Source organism: Ctenopharyngodon idella, chromosome 16, assembly GCF_019924925.1.
Source record: "Ctenopharyngodon idella isolate HZGC_01 chromosome 16, HZGC01, whole genome shotgun sequence".
Lineage (NCBI taxonomy): Eukaryota > Metazoa > Chordata > Actinopteri > Cypriniformes > Xenocyprididae > Ctenopharyngodon > Ctenopharyngodon idella.
The window spans coordinates 34,264,188-34,285,206 of NC_067235.1; the positions used below are offsets into that span (position 1 = coordinate 34,264,188).

General features: G+C 37.0%; 2 protein-coding genes across 2 annotated transcripts; one reads left to right on the top strand and one right to left on the bottom strand.

Moving 5' to 3' along the window:
• The first annotated feature begins 203 nt into the window (after positions 1-203).
• slc25a32b (solute carrier family 25 member 32b) lies at positions 204-6,198 on the top strand. The gene is made up of 8 exons (XM_051864925.1): positions 204-356; positions 511-686; positions 1,662-1,812; positions 2,876-2,961; positions 4,068-4,222; positions 4,477-4,590; positions 5,260-5,405; positions 5,729-6,198. Exons 2-8 carry the CDS (start codon positions 524-526, stop codon positions 5,853-5,855), a joined length of 942 nt encoding a protein of 313 aa, XP_051720885.1. The 5' UTR covers positions 204-356; positions 511-523; the 3' UTR covers positions 5,856-6,198.
• Positions 6,199-6,985: 787 nt separating this feature from the next.
• Positions 6,986-19,626, bottom strand: cthrc1b (collagen triple helix repeat containing 1b). Its single transcript, XM_051864926.1, has 4 exons — positions 19,398-19,626; positions 10,833-11,051; positions 9,061-9,277; positions 6,986-8,849 (listed from the first exon to the last, which is right to left on the bottom strand). The coding sequence occupies exons 1-4, from the start codon at positions 19,512-19,514 to the stop codon at positions 8,701-8,703; spliced, it is 702 nt and encodes a 233-aa protein (XP_051720886.1). The 5' UTR covers positions 19,515-19,626; the 3' UTR covers positions 6,986-8,700.
• Between the last annotated feature and the right edge of the window lie 1,393 nt (positions 19,627-21,019).

Here is a 21,019-nt window from a genome sequence, read left to right on the forward strand (position 1 = left end):
AATAAATCTTCTATTCACAATATATTTTAAAATTAATGGCTCCTAATGTAACTCAGAGGACAACAACATTAAAGGAAAAAATATTATTATTATAAGGAAAAAAAAAAAAAAGAAAAATAATACACAAAATATGGTACATAAATAATTACTATACTGTCAGCTGCTATTACACACACACATATATATATATATATATAATTTTCTTATTTCCGCTACAGTACGTTCCCGTCAAAGACTCTTGTTTTGACATTCAATGTTGCGCATGCGCAGTTTGTGTTGTGTGAAGCGCCATGTTCCAGTTTCAGCATGTTTCCAAATCATCGCTGCTGTCACTGTACATGATCTGACATTTACCGGTAAGGTCATGGACATCGTTTATTTTTACTGAAACTTTGGCTTTTGCCAGCTGTGATAGCAAACCCCACAAAGTTCTTTCATAGTAGAACTGGTATAAAACGATTGAGTAATATGTTGAAGTTAAAGTGGGTGATTTTGTGTGTTGAACCACAGCACGGGAGCGGTCATGAGCCCCAGTCCCAGCCCGGGCTCCCCTGTCCCGCTGACCCTCTCCCTGCAGAGGCTCTTCAGCCACGTGAAGATCGAGAATCTAATAGCAGGGCTCAGTGGAGGGGTGGCGTCCACACTAGTGCTGCATCCCCTGGATCTGGTCAAAATTAGGTTTGCAGGTATGTTTTCAAAACCAAAACCAGTATGTAATTAACTTTTTATTTTATTAAAACAGGTCCATATGTTAACATTATTTAAAGCTGCTATCCGTAACTTTTTTGTGTGTTCAAAATGTACAAAAATTATATAATTAGCGAGTACATCATGAATCCGTTTTCCAAACCGTGTTTTTGTCTTATCCTGAATCACTAAGGTACACCTGTAATAAGTGTTTATATTCGGACTATTTTAGACTGGTTCGGGTCGTACCACAGTACCTGCGTGACTCCTCATAGACATAAACAGAGAGAAGTAGCTCCGGCTGCAGTGTTCTTCCTCAAGACACATTCAATTCTGTTTATTACCCGCGAGAGCGCCAAAAGTTACAGACTGCAGCTTTAATAAATCAGTTAATTTTACAAAAGTCCTTTTAGGACAAGTCATTTCACTCGGCGGCCATCTTTAAAAAATCTCTTTGAATGGGGAAACATCAAATTCTCCAAAGCTGTTTGCCAAGCTTTCGATTAAATTTCATACTTGAAATCACCAATGAAATCTGACATCAACTGCCTCATAAATTTTCAAGCTAATGCGCATGCGCAGTCGTAAATGCGCGTCTCTCTTGTCTCACTTCGGAGGCGCGCGTCTGACTGTTTCTATAGGAACCGGAGCGTCTAACTGCCGCTGCAGTGACGCGATGACTTTACCAATGGGCGATTGGCTCCTATTTAGAAGGCGGGACTTATTCCGCCATATTGTGCGTTGCACTTTTTCCCATTCAAAGCAATAAGAGTGACGCGTCTTGTGTTATTCTGTAGTCTTTGGTTTTACTCAATATAGTGATCAATTTTGCTCTATCCCAGCATGCAGTGCTAAAATGTGTGGTGTGAGTAATTCTGCCTTCATGTGCTTCAAAAATATGAGTTTCCTAGTCGGAAATTGGACATGAACTGGCTGCTTTCCGCTCAAGCGTTTCACTCTTTCCTGTATTGCAGTGAGTGATGGGCTGGACGTGAGACCGAAATACAACGGCATTCTGCACTGCATGAAGAGCATCTGGCACCAGGAGGGTCTCCGGGGCCTTTATCAAGGCGTCACCCCCAATATCTGGGGTGCTGGAGCATCATGGGGGCTCTACTTTTTCTTGTATGTGTTTATTATGCATTTATCTTGCATGTATGTATTTATCTTGTGTGTATTTTAAAACATTGTTGTGGCAATTTTTAACGAAAAAAGTAATATTAAGTAGGGTATTTCCAAATCAATTTAAAGGGGTCATGACATTAGAAATCAAATTTACCTTCATCTTTTGACTTATAAGAGGTCTTTGTTTCATTAAAACATCCTGGAAGTGTCATAGCTTAAAACGTCCTCCTCATTATAAATGAAGCATTTATTTAATCAAGCTCCAAAAACAGCTTGTTTTGATATTGCGAGATCTGTGACATCACACGGGCAAATACATTTGCATATGCCCGCCTCCACAGCACAACATTGACAAATAGTTATACATCATCGCACCATAGGCCCCGCCCACTGTAACTGTAAATGACGGTTTGATATGGATAATGTTTTTAAAACACTTATGTGCAATACTGAGAGGCCAATGATACTGTTTCCTATGCAATGACATTAGCCAATCAGAACAGTGGGCGTTTCCTGATAAGCCTTAAAGGAGCCACGCCTTAAAAACGGATCATTTCAGACAGAGGCTCAGAATGAAGGTTAAAAATAATTGTTTTTACGCATATATGTTTGTTTTTTTGTGCAAAAAAATTATTAACATTATAAGTGAACCTCAAGGAATATATTAAAATAATAATAATAAAAATCCATGTCATGACCTCTTTAAATGTATGATGATGTTGAGTAAATCAAATAAATTGGTACATAAATTGATTGGTAACATCACTGAGATACTATTATATTTTTATCAATATTTTGAATTTGGTTTTTTTTTTATTAGTTAATTTTTTTTTTTTTTTTTTTTTTACACTTTAATTATTATTTTAGTTAAAATGTATTTTATTTCAAGTGAGAGTTTTTTTGTTTTATTTTTTTAGATTTAGTTCATTATAATAACCCTGGTGGTCTGGTATATATTTTTGCGTACTTTTCAATAATTTAACAGTTCAGAGTTATTTATTCTGCCTACCAAGATAAATCAATATACATATCTCACGTAAAATAACTTTTTTTTTATTCATAGTTACAATGCAATCAAAGCGTACACCAAAGAGGGCCGACAGACGGAGCTGAGCGCTGCTGAACACCTGCTGTCCGCCGCCGGAGCAGGTCAGTGACTGACACACATGAACATCACAGTGTCATTCTCATCCCAAAACCACAAGAAAGAAATATTATCAATATATGTGCTTAAATGGTAACACTTTACATATACATATATATATTGAATTGAAAACTAAAACTAGCTCAAATAAATTCTCAGTTAGTTTTCACTAACACAATATCTCAACTTCACTTAAAAGACGAAGAGCAAGTACTCAAGTATTCCCTTTGTTTTCCTGTATTGCTCATTGATTTTCTCCCATCAGTCAAAATGATAAAGATGCTGACAAAATGAATTTCAGCACATGCCTTTCTAATCAGTCTGGACAGATAAACTGGAGCATAACGAATGAGGCAGAGCTCAGATATTGATTGGTTGAAAGTCTTTAAGTCTGAAAGACGTCTGCTCTCGTGTAAAAATGGGTTGCATGTCTGTTCTAAAGTACAGAGAGCATGAAAATGTAATCAAAATTCAAGAGATTAAATAATTATCAAAAAAAGAAAATCACACTTCTGTTGTTGCTTATGCATTTACAAAATTCCCAGTAAAACTTTATAATAATGTCTTATTTGTTAACATTAATAAATGCATTTGCAATATTTTTAAAACCTTTTTTAATCTTTGTTAATGTTAGTAAAAATATAATTGTTCATATATATATGTCGGGGGCAAAAATATCTCCAATATAGTACAGTAATACAAATACAGTTTAATGACACCAAATTAAATGTTCTCAGAGTTGCTGAAATTAAACGAGCCCTTATTTTTATAGCCATGTGATTAGCAGAGCAATCTATCACTAGACCAGCAGTCCTTGCCACATCTTAGATTAAATGACCACCGACTAAGTCACGATTTGTTCATTAATATCATAAAAAGCTTTTTGTGACATTAAACGCGATGCAAATTGATCCGGGGGACGGTCGGTATATAATCTAAACTTCAAGCAAAGAGCTCATGTTCAAGAGTGTGTGTCACGGGTTTCTCTAATTGAATTAGGCACATCCTTCATTTAAACGACTCGCCGTGAGCCAGTAATGACTCTTTTCATGTGGATCTTGGTTTTACAACAGCTGCCGTTCATTTACTTTATATTCTGTGTCACTGTTAGGGGCGATGACGCTTTGCCTGACCAATCCAATCTGGGTCACCAAAACCCGCCTCGTTCTGCAGTACAGCGCCGATCCGTCTGGGAAGCAGTACAGGGGCATGATGGATGCGCTGGTGAAAATCTACCGGCACGAAGGGATCGCGGGACTCTATCGGGTACGGCTCTTTTGAAAGGGTTTCTATGGCAGCATGCAGGATAATGAATGCTTGTTTTGTGCAGCTGGTGGGTGGATTGTTTCCTTTAACAGGAAATAGTTCAAGCATGAGATTCCACACTGTGCCACTAGGAGGAGCACTTGCATAAGGAAATTAGAAGCATGCATGGGAATTTTTGTGATTGTGCTTCAGTTGCATGCTGTGGGGTTTGTTTGTTTGTTTCATCTAGCTGAGTTAACGGTTGTGATCCCTAGGGGTTTGTTCCGGGTTTGTTTGGAACCTCCCATGGTGCACTGCAGTTCATGGCGTACGAAGAGCTGAAGAGAGAATATAACAAATACAGAAAGATGCAATCAGATGCTAAACTGGTTAGTATATGCAATGCACACAATAGAAATCTCATTATACAGCAATAAACATTTCAAACTGTAGCTACATTGTTGTCACATGACCTTATTACGTTGCATGTTTAATTTTAAATTGCACCTATTGTGCTTTTTACCATGTTCATCTTTCTTTAGTGTGTAATGTTGCTGTTTAAGCATGAAAAAGCTCTGGAAAGTTCACAAAGTCCCTCCAACGGGGACTGAATTCTCATTGTAGTCTTGTAGTCCGGGAACGAACATTTAAATAATTCATATGCAGAATAAAGGGGCGGGGCCTGGTCGAGTTGGTTAGTAGTGTGTTGAAACTGCCGGTTATGGTAAGGGGCGGGACATTTCCCAAACACCAATCACAACACACTGCTCCAGCCGACCAATCAGAGCACACGGTGCTTTTCAGAAGGAGGGGCTTCATAGAGACAGGAACTAAACAGAGTGATACTGACAGACTGGGAAGAGAGGAGCTGAACAATGGAGAATATGAGGAAAATAATCAACATTCAAGCATGAAAACCTGTTCTAGTAGAGCCCAAAAACATCAAGACTTTGAGAAAGGGCATAATAGGTCCCCTTTAAGTGGTATTATGCTAACCAGCCACATTTATCAGTGCATTAATGGGGTTTGTAGTAACTCGCACTCTATTTTCTCTCCAGAATCCATTAGAATACATTACTATGGCAGCTTTGTCCAAAATATTCGCAGTGGCTACGACATACCCATATCAGGTGATCCGAGCCCGTCTGCAGGATCAGCACAACACGTATGATGGATTGGTGGATGTCATCCGGAGAACATGGAGGTAAGCCTGGGATTCACATGCACTCGTTTTTATTTCTTTGAAAGAAGTCTCTTCTGCTCAACAAGGGTGTTTTTATTTGATCAGAAATACAGTAAAAATTCTGAAATACTTTTACAATTTAAAACATCTGTTTTCTATGTGAATATATATAGTAGTGTAATTTATTCCTGTGAATTTTCCTGCTGAATTTTCAGCATCATTACTCCAGTCTTCAGTGTCACATGATCCTTCAGAAATCATTCTTTATATTTGCTGCTGAAGAAACATTCATCTATTTTCTGGCAGAATGTAATCGTCCTGTAATAATGTTTGTGTTTGCTCAGAAACGAGGGCCTGTTGGGGTTCTACAAAGGCATGGTGCCCAACCTGATCCGCGTCACTCCGGCCTGCTGCATAACATTTGTGGTCTATGAGAATGTGTCCCGCTTCCTCCTGGACCGGCACCAGTGAACTGAGAACAGGTGCGACTGCGACCAAACCGTCTGCCATGGAGCAGAGCCGGACCTGGGATGGGTCGTCCCGTCAGCGACAGTGTTTCGCAGCTACGGACGAGTCATAATTGTGAATAGAGAGAAATAAAACAACTGGAAAACTGAACTGCATGATGTCACGGAGTTCAAAGTGTAATTTGTGTCGTCACTGCTTCAGAAACTGCTGAAACTACTGGTGAATATGGACATGAGGGATTGATTATGTGACTTTTTTTTCTTTTCTTTTTTTTAAATGGATGTAAGTTATATTCTCTTAAAGGCTGTTTGTTTTATCTAATTAAAAAGTGTAAAAATCAAAACAAGGTTTACACTTTTAATGAGGAGATAATGATGAATTGTGGTAACTACTATAGGGCTGGGCAATGTGTGAAATATCCATGACATATTTGTAAAGAATTTGCTGGCAATATAAAATTAAACAACATAATCACAATGATTTTAAAGGGGCTATTAGCGACACCGGTGGCCGTTAAGTGAACTGCAGCCAGCGACTTGCAGACGTAACGTTCAAGAGACTACACGTGATTAAATGGAACGATATACTAACAGCGAAGTTCTTTTTCGTCCTTTGCTTAGAAGTAAAAAGAAGTTGGAAATACCTTTGCAGCGATTATACTTTTAAGGAACTGCTGAGAGCGATGTTTAGATGTAAATATGTGCTTTCCTCTCAATAACAAAATAAACAACAAAAATGACAGCGGTGAGAAAGCGATTCAACATGTCAACAGATGAGGAACCGGATCTTCTAACGCCCACTGCAGTGACACGATGACTTTACCAATTGGTGATTGGCTCTTATTTAAAAGGCGGGACTTATTCCGCCATATTGTGCGTTATACTTTATCCCATTCATAATAATACACCGAGTGCACCTTCTTTCTATAAAGCTTTTGTTACAGTACAGAGCGGCTCTTTCGGCATTATCCTGACTAAGCATTCGTGTGCTTTGAACCTAAGAGAGGCTCTCGGGAGCGCGCGTAACCGTCACATCGTTTGAATTTTCCCGGCAAAACCGGACCGCATCCTGCACATAAAAATCAGTCTACAGGCTTTCATATAGACAACTTAGGAAGTCGGGGAAGGTCTCTCTTTTTTTTTTTTTTTTTTTTTTTTTTTTTTTTAATTTTCGTTACAAACTGTTCACACATTGGCAATACAATAAGCAATTAATACATACAAATAGGGGCTATGCGCAATCTAACTTTCGTTTTCTGTAAACAGATTAGATCGCTCCGGTTTAGGTCTTGTATGCGCTTCATGAAAAATTAGCTGTTTTATTCAAGATAACTTAAAAGGAGCGGTCAAAGATGAGCATAACTGATGTCCCCCACATATGCAGATTGATATTTAAAAGCTTTTTTAATTTTTCTTCTTCACACTAACGTTTAGATATTTAATAGAATAAAACACCTATAACAATGTGAACTAGGCAGATTCGCTAATTACCTTAAAAGTCCATAGATATGCCGTCAGTTCATACTGCTGTTAACACTTTCTCTGACAAGCGGATGCAATGAGAACAGTTTTCCGGTTTGGTCACGTGACGTTCGACGTATATCCTATTCTTATATGTAGCCTCTTTATCATTTCACAATTCATTTCTGTGACTCAGTTTATCTGTCTGTTTCAACGAATCAATTCAAAACTCTGATTCAACGATTCTTTTTTCATCACGCCATTTGCCATTCTATACGTTAAAATGTTACTTAAAATAACAATATTTCTTATTTTTATCACTGTTGAAAACAACAATAAATAAGGTCATTTAAAAAAAAAAAAAAACTTTGTTGTGGAAACTGATACATTTTTATGTTTAAGATTTCATTAATGAATAAGAAAGTTCAGCATTTATTTGAAATAGAATTTTATTTATTTGAAATAGAATCTATTTATTTTTTAAGATGTCAATTTAATGCACCCTTGCTGACTTATAAGTATTCATTTATTTAAAATAATAATAATAATCTTACTGACCCCACACTTTTGAATGGTAATGTAGGTAAATTTTTATTTATGCTATTTATTAGCATGTATTTTATATAAATCCTATTAAAAATCCACATTAAACATAAAAAATCACATTTAGAATCGAATTGGCTACAAAGTATGTTTGGATGAAATCATGGTTCCTCTGATTAGGGAAAATATAAAGCCATTCCAGAGCAAATATGTATTGGAACTAGTGTCAGAAAGCTGAAAAGCAGAGACATAATTGTTTTGTGTATATTGCCCGGCCCTAAAGGTGAAACTGTGTTTTATGTGTATGTTTGTACATCTACTCCATGTTTACATCCTTGTTGTATTGTGTGTCCTGCACAATGGCCAAACCAAACCTCAGGCTTTATTCCTCAAACCACAAACGCACAGATTTACAGAATCTGACATTTCTGGCTCATTGCTGACATTTGTGTTAATGAGCTCAAGTCATGGCCTTAAAATTTGTAATGCTCATAGGTTAATAACCAACGCTCTTTAAAGAACATGTACCCAAAGTTAGGAATTGTTTAAAAAAAAACATTTATTGACATTTAGAAAATATCCAATAAAAGGTATTCAGAGTTTTTACAGTACCTGTCCAGACTTAAATTGTTCAATATGAGGCTCGACTAGAAAACTTACTTTTGCAGCAAAAGAACAGCATTTATTTTCATTTTAATGCATCCTTGCTAAATAAAAATATAAATTTCTTACTGACCCCAAACTTTTCAATGGTAATGCATTACATTAGAGGCATTTATCTAAGTGAGAAATCACAATTTTTGATGCAGTAAGTGTGTTGATGGTGGAAGAGTTTCCTGATGATCTCAGCTGCTCTGAGGAAGCTCTTCTATGATCACCCGGGAAACAGAATTCCATCCGGTGGAAGCGTCTCCATGGGGATAGTCGCCACAGGTTCCCACCCAGATAGCAACATCCACCAGGCCTCTCCGAACTCCTTCACACAAACCTTCAACTGAAACCAGCAGATGGTGTGTTAGTCCGACTATTCTGTTCTGATACTCAGATGACCATCTCGGACTTAAAAACTATTAGACAAACAGACATGCTCTATTGCACCCTGCGGGGAAATGAGAAACTTCAAGATAACCTTATCTGCTGTAATTAATCCATTTGCAGTGTTTGGAGCCACAAAACATGCAAACGAGCGGTTTCTCGGCCCTGACCTGATGTGGTTCTGTGTATGTTGATGGTGGAGTTGAACTCTGGACTGCCCTGATCCAGGTAAATGATGGACTCTACAGGCAGCGGAGCGGCACATTCTGCCCCATTAAATGTGAAGTACCAGCGCTGGCAACAAGCCGTCTTACACTTCAGCCTGAGCGAGCCGCTGAACAGCACACGCAGAGCACTGTCCGCACGCTGCTTAGTGAACGTACACTCCTGAGGAGGGGAACACAGGAGGAGCGGATGAAGAACAGCTGCTCTAAACAGTATATACTGGAGAAAAGATACCGCGGTATGATGATGCTGTAAGATTACTACTATAGTACTGTCACTGGACTGAATGATTACCAAGGTGTTTCCACACCTTTCTATGACTTTCCCATACATTAGGATTACTAAAATCATTCTATAGAATTTGCACTTACAAAGAGCATGTAAAATATTCTAGAACTAAGCAAATCTTCCAATTTTGAGATTTTTTAAGACTTTCCAAGCTTGAAAAATAGCATTTGAAGTAGCAATTGGTTCCCTAATTCCAATTCATGTTAACAACATGTTAAAACATGCTAGCAAAACATGCTAATTCATGCTAGCAATGTGCTAAAACATGTTAACAAAACATGCTAATTCATGCTAGCAACACGTTAAGACATGCTAGCAAAACATGCTAATTCATGCTAGCAATGTGTTAAAACATGTTAACAAAACATGCTAATTCATGCTAGAATCACGTTAAGACATGCTAACAACATGTTAATTCATGTTAGCAAACGTGTTAAAACATGGTATCAACAAATGCCAATTCATGTTAACAATGCGGTAAAACATGCTAGCAACATGCTAATTCATGCTAGCAATGTGCTAAAACATGTTAACAAAACATGCTAATTCATGCTAGCAACACGTTAAGACATGCTAACAACATGTTAATTCATGTTAGCAACGTGTTAAAACATGGTATCAACAAATGCCAATTTAACAAAACATGCTAATGCATGCTAGCAACACGTTAAGACATGCTAACAACATGTTAATACATGGTATCAACATGCCAATTCATGTTAACAATGTGGTAAAACATTAATTAGCAACATGCTAATTCATGTTAGCAATGTGGTAAAACATGTTAACATGCTAACTCATTCTAACATCATGTTAAAACATATTAGCAACATGCTAATTCATGTTAGGATAATGCTAGCAATGTGATAAATCATGTTAGCAATCATGCTAATTTATGCTAACAACATGCTAAACATGTTAGCAAAACATGCTAATTCATGCTAGCAATGTGCTAAAACATGTTATCAACATGCTAATTCATGCTTTAATTTTAATTAAACTTAGTAATTGTGTGTTTTTATCATTTTTTGTATTGTTTTAAAATGTCTATTTTTTTTTTAATTTTTATTTCAGTTTTAGTTTTAATTATTTTAGTACATCAAGTTCAACTAAATGAATACGAGAGATGTTCTTTTGGCAACTAGATTAAATAAAATAAGGTTTTTAAATTTTATTTTAATTCAGTTAAGTTTATTTCATTAAACAATTTATTTTTATTTTTAGTTACCTATAATAAGTTGAAGTACTAAAATTACTTAAATAAAAATTAATTCAAGCTATATAGAAATATTTAAACACAAATAATAATTATAATGACAAACTCAAATTAACATGAAAACTGAAAATATTAAAATAAAAGCTCATTTCTTGCTCTTCTGGACATGAATCATGGTATTCCTGCACCGTTTCATTCATCATCAGCTCGTACTGTGATTTTGCCCAGGTCAATGCCGTAGTTGAGAGAGTTCCAGGCGCACTGCTTGTAGTTGGGCTTCCACGGCTCTTCAAACCTCTCCATCACACAATCACCCTTCTGCCCTTTCGCACCATCCCGGCCCGGAACACCCGGAGTGCCTGGGATTCCGTTCACTCCTGGATTTCCTTCCCTTCCTGGGGGGCCTGCCGGACCCTGGAGGCAGCTGGAATACTGAAACAGACAGGATTCAGCAGGCGTGATATTAAACAGCATATTTGGACTGCCTGTACAAGGTATTAACAATCTCATCCAACTCGAGTAGGTGTAATGCGTCTGGAATGAGTCTGTGGTTACTGATGAAAATACCATGCTAAGGCTAATAGTCACCGCTGTGCCACTTTTGCACAATATTACTAAAGGACATGGAGAGAAAGCTGCCCGCATAAAGACTCATCTGTCCATTCAGGGCAGGTCATTATTACCGAGATTCATTATATGCTTCTTTCTTTGATTACAGTTGTTCACAGTGTCTCAGATAAACGGGCATTCAGCATCGCCACCCACACAGTATGGCAAACGTGCCTTGATTTAGATGCTACAACAATAGTGTTCAACTATTAATGCATGATAGTGTTTTAGTAGACAAGATAGCCACTTACTGTGAATTAATTATACACTGTAAAAACATTTCAACTCATTAAGTTGGCTTGACAAAGATCAACATATTGATCTAGTGTTTAAGCTTCTTCTTCTGAGACTAGATTTAAATAGTATCTCCTCCTAAAGCTTTAGAGCTACAACCACCAAACTCAGCTCTGACATTCAGACTGTGCGTGCGTCTCAATCAGCTCCCTAGTTCAGTAGTCAGAGCACTGATAAGGGGGTCGGCCACATTCATTTAAACGATATACTGATTCACGACCTAGGGAGCTGATTGAGACGCAGGACAAATCTTTTCTAACTCATTAGACTTACGATTTTCGTTAAATGGATGATCAAAACTACGAAAAGTCCCACAGACTTTCATTAAGGGGGTCAAAACGTTTTAAGCTTCATCCACCAAGTATCTATCACTAGCAAAGCCTAGCACCTAGCTTAGAACATGTTAGCAGTGTGCTAATTCATGTTAGCACAATGCTAAAACTTGCTAGCAATGTGCTAAAACAAGCTATGACCATGCTAGCAACATGATAGAACATGCTAGCAATGCCCTAAAACATGCTAGGATCTTGCTAACAACATGCTAAGATCATGTTAGCAACATGATAAAACATGCTAGGATCATGCTAACAACATCCTAAAATCATGCTAACAACATGATAAAACATGCTAGGATCATGCTAGTAACATGTTAATAACATGCTAGCAACATGCTAATTCATGTTAGCAGTGTGTTAAAAGTTGCTATCAGCATGACAATTCATGTTAATGTGCTAAAACATGTTAGCAACATGTTAACTCATGCTAGCATCATGTTAAAACATGTTAGCAACATGCTAATTCGTACTAGGATCATGCTAGCAAACATGCTAATTCATGTTAAAATGTATTAGCAAAACATATTAATTCATACTAATTTGTGTTAAAACATGCTAACAACATGTTGATTCATGTTATCAAATGTGCTAAAAACATTGTATCAACATGCCAATTCATATTAACAATGTGGTAAAACATGCTAGCAAAATGCCAATTCATGCTAGCAATGTGTTAAAACATGTTAACAACATGCTAATTAATTCTAGCATCATGTTAAAACATGTTATCAACATGCTAGTTCATGTTAGCAGTGTGCAAAAAAATGTGCTATCAACATGCCAATTCATGTTAACAACATGTTAATTCATGCTAGCAATGTGTTAAAACATGGTATCAACATGCTAATTCATGTTAACAATGTGTTAAAACATGGTAGCAACTTGTTAATTTATGTTAGCAACATAACAATTCATGCTAACAACATACTGATTCATGTTAGCAATATGTTAAAAGATGTTAGGGTCATGCTAGCAATGTGCTAAAGCATGCTATCAACATGCTAATTCATGCTAGGATTATGTTAGCAAACATGTTAATTTGTGTTAAAACATACTAGCAACCATGCTAATTCATGTTAGCAAGTGTGCTAAAACACGCTAGCAACGTGCCAATTCATGTTTGCCACATGCTAATTCATGCTAAAACCTGCTAGCAAAACGTTAAATCACGCTAGAAACATGCTAGCACCATGGTAAATCATGCTAAAACATGTTAGCAACTTGCTAAACAATGTTAACAATGTGTTAAAATAGGTTAGCGACTTGTGTGTCAATGTGTTACAACACATTTCCACACTTTGAGTAAAGCGGTCACACAATTCTGACTTTATATCTCGCAATTCTGACTTTATATTACGAAAAAAAGTCAGAATTGTGAGATATAAACTCGCAATTGCAAGAAAAAAGTGAGAATTGTGAGATAAAATGTCGCAATTACCTTTTTTATTTTTTATTTCATGGCAGAAACAAGCTTCCACACATAACACATAACAGTAACTGTAAAATATGTATTTTAGCCACTAACACTCAAAATATGATATGATGTTATGCAAGGAACGTTTGATCTTCTATACCAGGACTGAAAAACAGTTTATTAATGCTGCAGAGCCAACGTGAGCAAAAAAAAAAAAAAAGGCATTTTAATGAACAGTTGCTCAGGGGCTGTAGACTAATGCCACTGCCACTGATAGATGGGAAACCTATAGCCAAAATGCCAGGTGGAACAACCAGCGGTCTCTCCGATCATGCAGAAAAAGCGCATGCATAATAGGCTGTTTAGAGTTTTGTGCGAATGTTCGTGCATTAGCGAGTCAGTGACACACCAAACATTTACATCTCAATAAGGCGGCGGCAGGGTCGAATATGAAGCAATGAACAACACGCGACTCTGAGCGCAGGAGGTCTGGCTTCAGCATTAAGCAGCTCCGCTGTCACCTGAGTCTCTCCTGCAAGAGTAATGCAGCTTCTAATCAGCATGCCTGCGAGCAGAGAGCTGTGGAAATAAGGGCCCTTAAATAGGTAATAAATCTTCCCGATACAGGCCACGGGCGAGCCAGGAAGTGAAATGTATTCATATTCATAAGCTTGCTGTGCCGTGGCCGTGCTCAAGCCTTCAGTGCGTCTGGCTCCGCTGCTTTTTATTGACAGAACACACCTGAGTGTCCCGCAAACAAAGCCTTCCAACTCACAGAACATCATTTTCCTCGGTGGCTGGTCGTGCCAGCTTCATTAGTGATGCTTCCCCGACTGGCCTGAATGAGAAATTCACCCTCCATATAATCTACCCACCGCGAGCAAATTCAGAAGGATTACCACTCCTGTTTTTCATTACAATGATGAATCTAGTGGAATGGTTAGCTGATACAATCATTTACAATAAAACACTTTTTGGTGATCGAGTAGCTCTGATCCAGGAGGGAAGACTTTTTTTCCAGTCCATGATCAATAGAGCTCTTGATTTGTTTTATTGCACTGATTACAGTTTATGATAAACCATCCTAACTAATTTGTCGTAGCCTGTAACGTACAGGCTGAAATAAAGCATTACTAACAATTCATGTCAGCAATGTGCTAAAACATGTTAGAAGCATGCTAATTCATGTTAGCATCATGTTAAAACATGTTAGCAAAATGCTAATTCATGCTAGCAATGTGCTAAAATGCTAACAATATGCTAATCCATGCTAGGCTCATGCTAGCAATGTGCTAATTAATGCTAAAAACATAAAAAATGTTAACAACATGCTAATTCATGGTAGCAACATGCTATTTCATGTTAGTAATGTGTTAAAACATGCTAGGGTCATGCTAGCAATGTAGCAAAATGCCCATGCTAATTAATGCTAGGATAATGTTAGTATGTTAGTTAATTTTTTGCCAAAACATGCTAGTAATATGCTAATTCATGCTAGGACCATGCTAGCAATGTGATAAATCATGCTAGCAAACATGCTAATTCATGCTACCAATGTGCTAATTCATGTTAACAACATAAAAAAGTTAACAACATGCTAATCCATGTTAACAACATGCTAATTCATGTTAATAATGTGTTAAAACATGCTAGGGTCATGCTAGCAATGTGCTTAACATGATAGCAACATGAACATGCTAATTTAATGATAGGATCAAGTTAGCATTTTAGCTAATTTGTGCTAATTTGTAACATGCTATCAAACATGTTAATTCATGCTAGGACCATGCAATGTGATAAATCATGCTAGCAAACATGCTAATTCATGTTAGCAATGTGCTAATTCATGTTAACAACAAAAATGTTAACATTTTAGCACGTTAGCTAATTTGTGTCAAAACATGCTAACAACATGCCAATTAATGCTAACAATGTGCTAGAAATCCTAGCAATATGCTAATTCGTGTTAGGGCCATGGTAGCAATGTGATAAATCATGCTAGCAAACATGCCAATTCATGCTAGCAAATGTGCTAATTCATGCTAGCAACATGATAATTCATGTTAGTAATGTGCTAAAACATGCTAGGGTCATGCTAACAATGTGCTTAACATGCTAGCAACATGCACATGCTAATTAATGATAGGATCAAGTTAGCATGTTAACTAGTTAGTGACAAAACATGGTAACAACATGCTAATTCATGCTAACAATATGGTAAGAAATGATAGCAATATGCTAATTCATGCTAGGACCATGCTAGCAATGTGATAAAACATGCTAGCAACATGCTAATTCATGCTAGCAATGTGCTGAAACATGTTAACGACATGCTAATTCACGTTAGCAATGTGATAATAATAATGATTCTAATTCATGTGAGTACTGTGCTAAAACATGCTAGGGTCATGCTAGCAATGTGCTAAAACATGTTAGCAACATGCACATGCTAATTAATGCTATCATAGATCATGTTAGCATGTGATCTAATTTGTGCCAAAACAAGCTAGCAAAATGTTCATTCATGCTAGCAATGTGCTAAAACATGTTAGTATGCTAATTCACATTAGCAATGTGTTAAAACATGCTAGCAACCATGCTAATTCATGTTAGCAACGTGCTAAAACATGCTAGCAACCTGAGCTCCTTGTGAAAACAAATTGTTTATTAGTTAAAATTGTGTATAACACACAACAGTGACTGTAAATTGAAAATTGACTTCACCCTTTATTCAAATATTATTCAAAATGTGTTAAAGATTTTGTAATCATATTGCCTAGTTGTGCTTGCAGTCGATTGTTTTATATGTGATAATAACTAACATCCAGCCGACCAATCAGAGCACATTGTGCTTTCAGAAGGAGGGGCTTCATAGAAACAGGAACTAAACAGAGCTGTGTTTCCCAAAAGCATCGTTAGCCAACTATGGTTGCAAGTTCCATCGTTATCAGCATAGTTCAATGAGTCAGTGTTTCCTGAAACCTTAGTTCCATTGAACATTCGCAAACAGCATTGGAAAATTGTGTGATTGGAACGACAGCTCTCGACCTGTGGTTAGAAGCATATCTTCTTGTTTGTATGACATGTGGAGAGGAGCTGCAACAATGTAAAATATTCTAGTAAAGCCCAAAAACAAAATCAAGACTTTATAAAAGAGCGTAATAAGGTCCTCTTTATTATGCGACCTTGCATTACTGAGGAGTTTACAAACAGGGGGCGCTAGAGTCAAGCTCTAATGTGCTAATGTCTGCTATACCAATGAGAACTGCAATGGATATATACTGGCATCGTGTTTTGAATTGTAGTTAGACATTGCACTCCATCTCAACAAAGCACGAAATACTTGGATAGAGTATGTTTCAGGCCTTAAGAGTTCAATCACATCTCCACAGTCTTAAAAGAAGAACATGATTCAACACCTCGTAGAACGAATAACTTTGTATCCACTGAGTCTTGTTATGTCTTGTTGTAGCTGGAGATCTGGGATATCAGACACGCATGGCTTGCCAGTTTTGTCTGGACTATTCAAAGTTAAACTTTGTTACTTACTAATAAAAATGCAGATGGTTCCACTGGCAAGATTGTTGAATAAAATTATGCAAAAGATGAATATCAAATTCGTCTTGAATCGGACCTCGGGAGATTTCGAAGCAATCAAGGGATGAAATGAGGCGAAGAATTTTTAACAGCTAACAGCTGTAAATTCAATTGACTTTGATGACGAGAGACAGAGACAGTGTTCAGAATGGAATACTAGTGTACTGCATACTATTCAACAAAATATATGAAAAAAATAATGGTTTAATCAAGTGACAAACTATAATATGCTGCTTTTGACCTCATCACATTAGCGGTATTAGCATTTTGGTGATCTTATTTTGCATTTTTAATGCAAATTAAGTACTAAAAAAATGTATAAACGCATAAATAAATATGCAGCTAAACTTCAAGTTGGCATGAAATGGACGTTTCTTCTCTATTGTGCCGTATATGCAAGTAAAAAGGCTTCTCAAACAAGAACAAATGTAGGGCAGGGCTTGATTTTGTCCGTGGGGTATTGATTGGATGGTTGTGGTTTGCTATTGGTGGATCTCATGTTTCAGAAACAGTTGGTCTGCAACAATTGCTAATAGCTAAACAGACTAACCTGTTTTGATAGATGAAAACTAATTTTAGTAAGTGTTGTGTCTCTCACCGGAGAGTTTCTAACACGTCATTCTAGTTTCCTGCACACTCTTTAGAAGCAGTTCACACAGTTTAAACGGCTTTGTCACATCCTTTTTAGGATCATCCTGTGACTCATATTCTTCTCGCATCTGCAAGAATGAATCTGGCATTGTTCATTATTGGCAAAGGCTTTAGTCAATAAGAAAACCTTGCACTGTCTGCAGGAAATCAGTTATAATATTGATTCCTTTAAGAGACAGAATCAGTCAGCGTAGCCAATTTTATAGTCACTCATACACTTAAAACAGAAGTATCTGAAGATTTGATTACCTCTTTCACACAATAAAGCCAAGGGTTTCTAGATCTTCTGCAAAGATAAACTGGTAAGACTTTACTTAAAGGGGACCTATTATACCCCCTTTTCACAAGATGTAATATAAGTCTCTGGTGTCCCAGAATGTGTCTGTGAAGTTTCAGCTCAAAATACCCCACAGATCATTTATTATAGCTTGTCAAATTCACCCCTATTTGGGTGTGAGCAAAAACACATTTTTTGTGTGTGTGTCCCTTTAAATGCAAATGAGCTGCTGCTCCCGGCCCCCTTTCCAGAAGAGGGCAGAGCTTTAACGGCTCGCGCTTCGGTCGCTCAACAACAACAAAGCTGGAGAATCTCACGCAGCCAAAATGAGGATTGTCAGTAACGGTGTTCAGCCTTACATTGTTCAAACCGGAGTCGACACTGATGGAGAGACTCAGGAAGAAGTTACAACTTTTAGACGTTTCTGAATGGTTAGTGGATAAATTTATGTAGTTGCTGTGGAGTTAACTCATCCACTAGCATGTGCTGTCATGTTAATCTTTTTTCGTTGAATTGATCCTCGTTTGTGAAGCAGTCCGGTGTAAAATGACGGCATGTCAACAACACTCTACTACAACAACTCTTCCTCTTCTCTAAAGCAGCCCAACATGGCCACACCCCCTTTGTTGTGTGTTCTCAGGCGTGGGGTTTATGTAAATTTTAGGATTAGTGATGTTACTAACCAAGGAAGAAGCTCGTTGTAGTCCCTACCAGCCATTTGTTGTAGTCGAATTATTTAAAATAAAATATCTCCCTTTGCATTGAACTTTGAGCGTCGTAACTTTGCAGATGTTGTTTATGCTCAAACAGCAACATTACACACTAACTAAAGTTAAAAAAGTGAATTCATAATCAACCCCCCCTTTAAAGCCTTTATATATAATGCATTATAAAAGTATTTTAATGCATTAATTATTAATGATCTCATGAATAATTGTAACCACAGTTATATTACCTATTAATCAAACTCACCTTTAGAAAGTATAATGCATTAAAACACACAACAAACAACCAATTTCAGATGTAACAAGGAATCTGCGAATATTATAAGGCATTTTAACTTTGGTTACAATTATTAATGAAAAGATTATTACGTACATTATGAATACCTTTATAATGCATTATATTTAAAGACTTGAAGTTAAGAGTTATTGACTCTATACGTAAGACAAAGCATGAAATCTCTTTAATATCTCAATTATTTGTCCTTGAGAATGGAGAGAAAATTGAGACTTACTGCTTCTCAGAGGTTTGAAAATCTCACATTTCTCCTCTAGAGGTTGAGAAGAGATCTCAAACTATGCAAACAAAGTTTGCAAACAAAAGTCAGTGATCTCAGTATGATCTCAAACTTTTTTTTTGTCAAATTATTATTCCAAGAACGAGTGATCTGAGCTGCTATGCTCAGCTTTACACAAATCAGCATCTGACTGGAATTTTAGGACAAACATCTTAATTAAGTGAAACATAATTATGTTTCCGGAGTGCAACCTGTGAGCAATTAAAGTTTCCTTTGGATTTAAATGCATTGCATAAATACACAAACGATAATGAACTTAATTTGTGGCATAAATAATACAATAAGTACTTAAAAGTCTTACTTTCTCCATGTAGTCAACATCCTTATGGCGCAGACCTCTGGTTTTTAATTTCTCTGCTTTGCAACATGTAAATAATAAGCAGGAGATGATCAATACTGGTGTCCTGAAGTATCCCATATCTGAGTTGAGCAGTTAGAGAGGACAAGGCTTCTTACATCTGTTGAGCTCGAGAGAGAGAGAGAGAGAGAGAGAGAGAGGCAGAGAGAGAGAGAGAGACAGAGAGAGACAGAGAGAGAGAGAGAGAGGGAGGGAGGTGGGGCTGATGTCTGATGTGATCTCTCTCCAGGGACCAATTATTCCCAGACCGCCGGTGAAACTTCCCTCTACATGTAGAATTGGAATATAATGGGTTATGATATGACATAAAACAAGAATCAATATTTCTGATGGTCTGATCAGTGGAGCCTACTGATGTTTTGCACAGGTGAGATGATGACTTTTGACCTTTTCTCCCTCGTCCAATTATGCTTTTTGTTAGCAATTTGAGGAACAGCTGAAAATGTGTTGCATTTAAAGGGACAGTTCACCCACAGATGACAACTCTAGGGCTTCTCACACTTGAAATAGCTAGTCCAGAATCCTGGGTTATCTTGCTTAACGTTTCACATTTACCCGGGGTTAACAATTAATCCTGGGGGTTCATGAGTGCCATTTCACACTGTACTCACCTAAACCCTGGGTTAATGTCCTCATTTGCATATTTGCGGTGTCAGTGTCATTGATTGGACGACCTGTTTACAGTGTGCGTCTCATATTACACACTGCAGTCTGTGCTATTAAATTTGTTTTCTCAATGGACTTTTCAGGCTATAAAGGTGAGAATGAAACAATCTTTTCTTTAATTGACACGTTTTCCGTCGCCGTTTGTAATTTTTCCTATCAAACACTGAAAGGACTTTGTGAAGAACAGACTGAAATAAAAGCCTTTATTTGCTGAAAATAATAAAGACAAAATAAATAAATAAAAATAAACATGAGATTAAATACTTAAAGGGATAATTCAACATTTAAATCTCAAATTTTCATTTGCATACATTCAAATGTGCCATGCATGCAAATGAGGTTTAGGAACTTTAAATTTCAGTTTTTGGATGAATTATTCCTCTATTCAAATTGCAGGTTGATTTTTTATGTATGCCGAGTGTCTCTGATGCGATGCACACAACATTACAACTTTAATGTTCTTATTTTATTATCAGATATTGGTCTTAAAATAACTTCGGATGTTCTCCTAAGATAGTATAATCTCCTCTGATAATCGAGAAACCGTCCCGCTATAAAAAGATCCAGTAATTATAGTGCTGGGAGTTTTCAACCCCCTAAAGGAAAAGTTTAGTGCTCCCAAAAATTAAATATCAGCCTCCAAACTGTTTAATAATAACTTAATAATACCTTTGAATTCTTGAAATCTAAAGTTTAAAGGGGTGGTTGATTATGATTTAACTTTTTTAACTTTAGTTAGTGTGTAATGTTGCTGTTTGAGCATAAACAACATCTGCAAAGTTACGACGCTCAAAGTTCAATGCAAAGGGAGATATTTTCTTTTACAGAATTCGCTTTTTAAGGACTGCAACAAACGGCTGGTAGGGACTACAACAAGCTTCTTCCTGGGTTGGTGACAT

Bases quoted from the DNA above. Each gene is read 5' to 3' on its own strand.
- slc25a32b (XM_051864925.1), top strand. From the start codon at position 524: ATGAGCCCCAGTCCCAGCCCGGGCTCCCCTGTCCCGCTGACCCTCTCC. The intron at 687-1,661 runs GTATGTTTTCAA...CCTGTATTGCAG, and splicing joins GGTCAAAATTAGGTTTGCAG to TGAGTGATGGGCTGGACGTG. The intron at 1,813-2,875 runs GTATGTGTTTAT...TTTTATTCATAG, and splicing joins TGGGGGCTCTACTTTTTCTT to TTACAATGCAATCAAAGCGT.
- cthrc1b (XM_051864926.1), bottom strand. From the start codon at position 19,514: ATGGGATACTTCAGGACACCAGTATTGATCATCTCCTGCTTATTATTT. The intron at 11,052-19,397 runs GTAAGACTTTTA...TGTCTGTTTCAG, and splicing joins ATGTTGACTACATGGAGAAA to TATTCCAGCTGCCTCCAGGG. The intron at 9,278-10,832 runs GTACGAGCTGAT...TCCCCTCCTCAG, and splicing joins TTGACCTGGGCAAAATCACA to GAGTGTACGTTCACTAAGCA.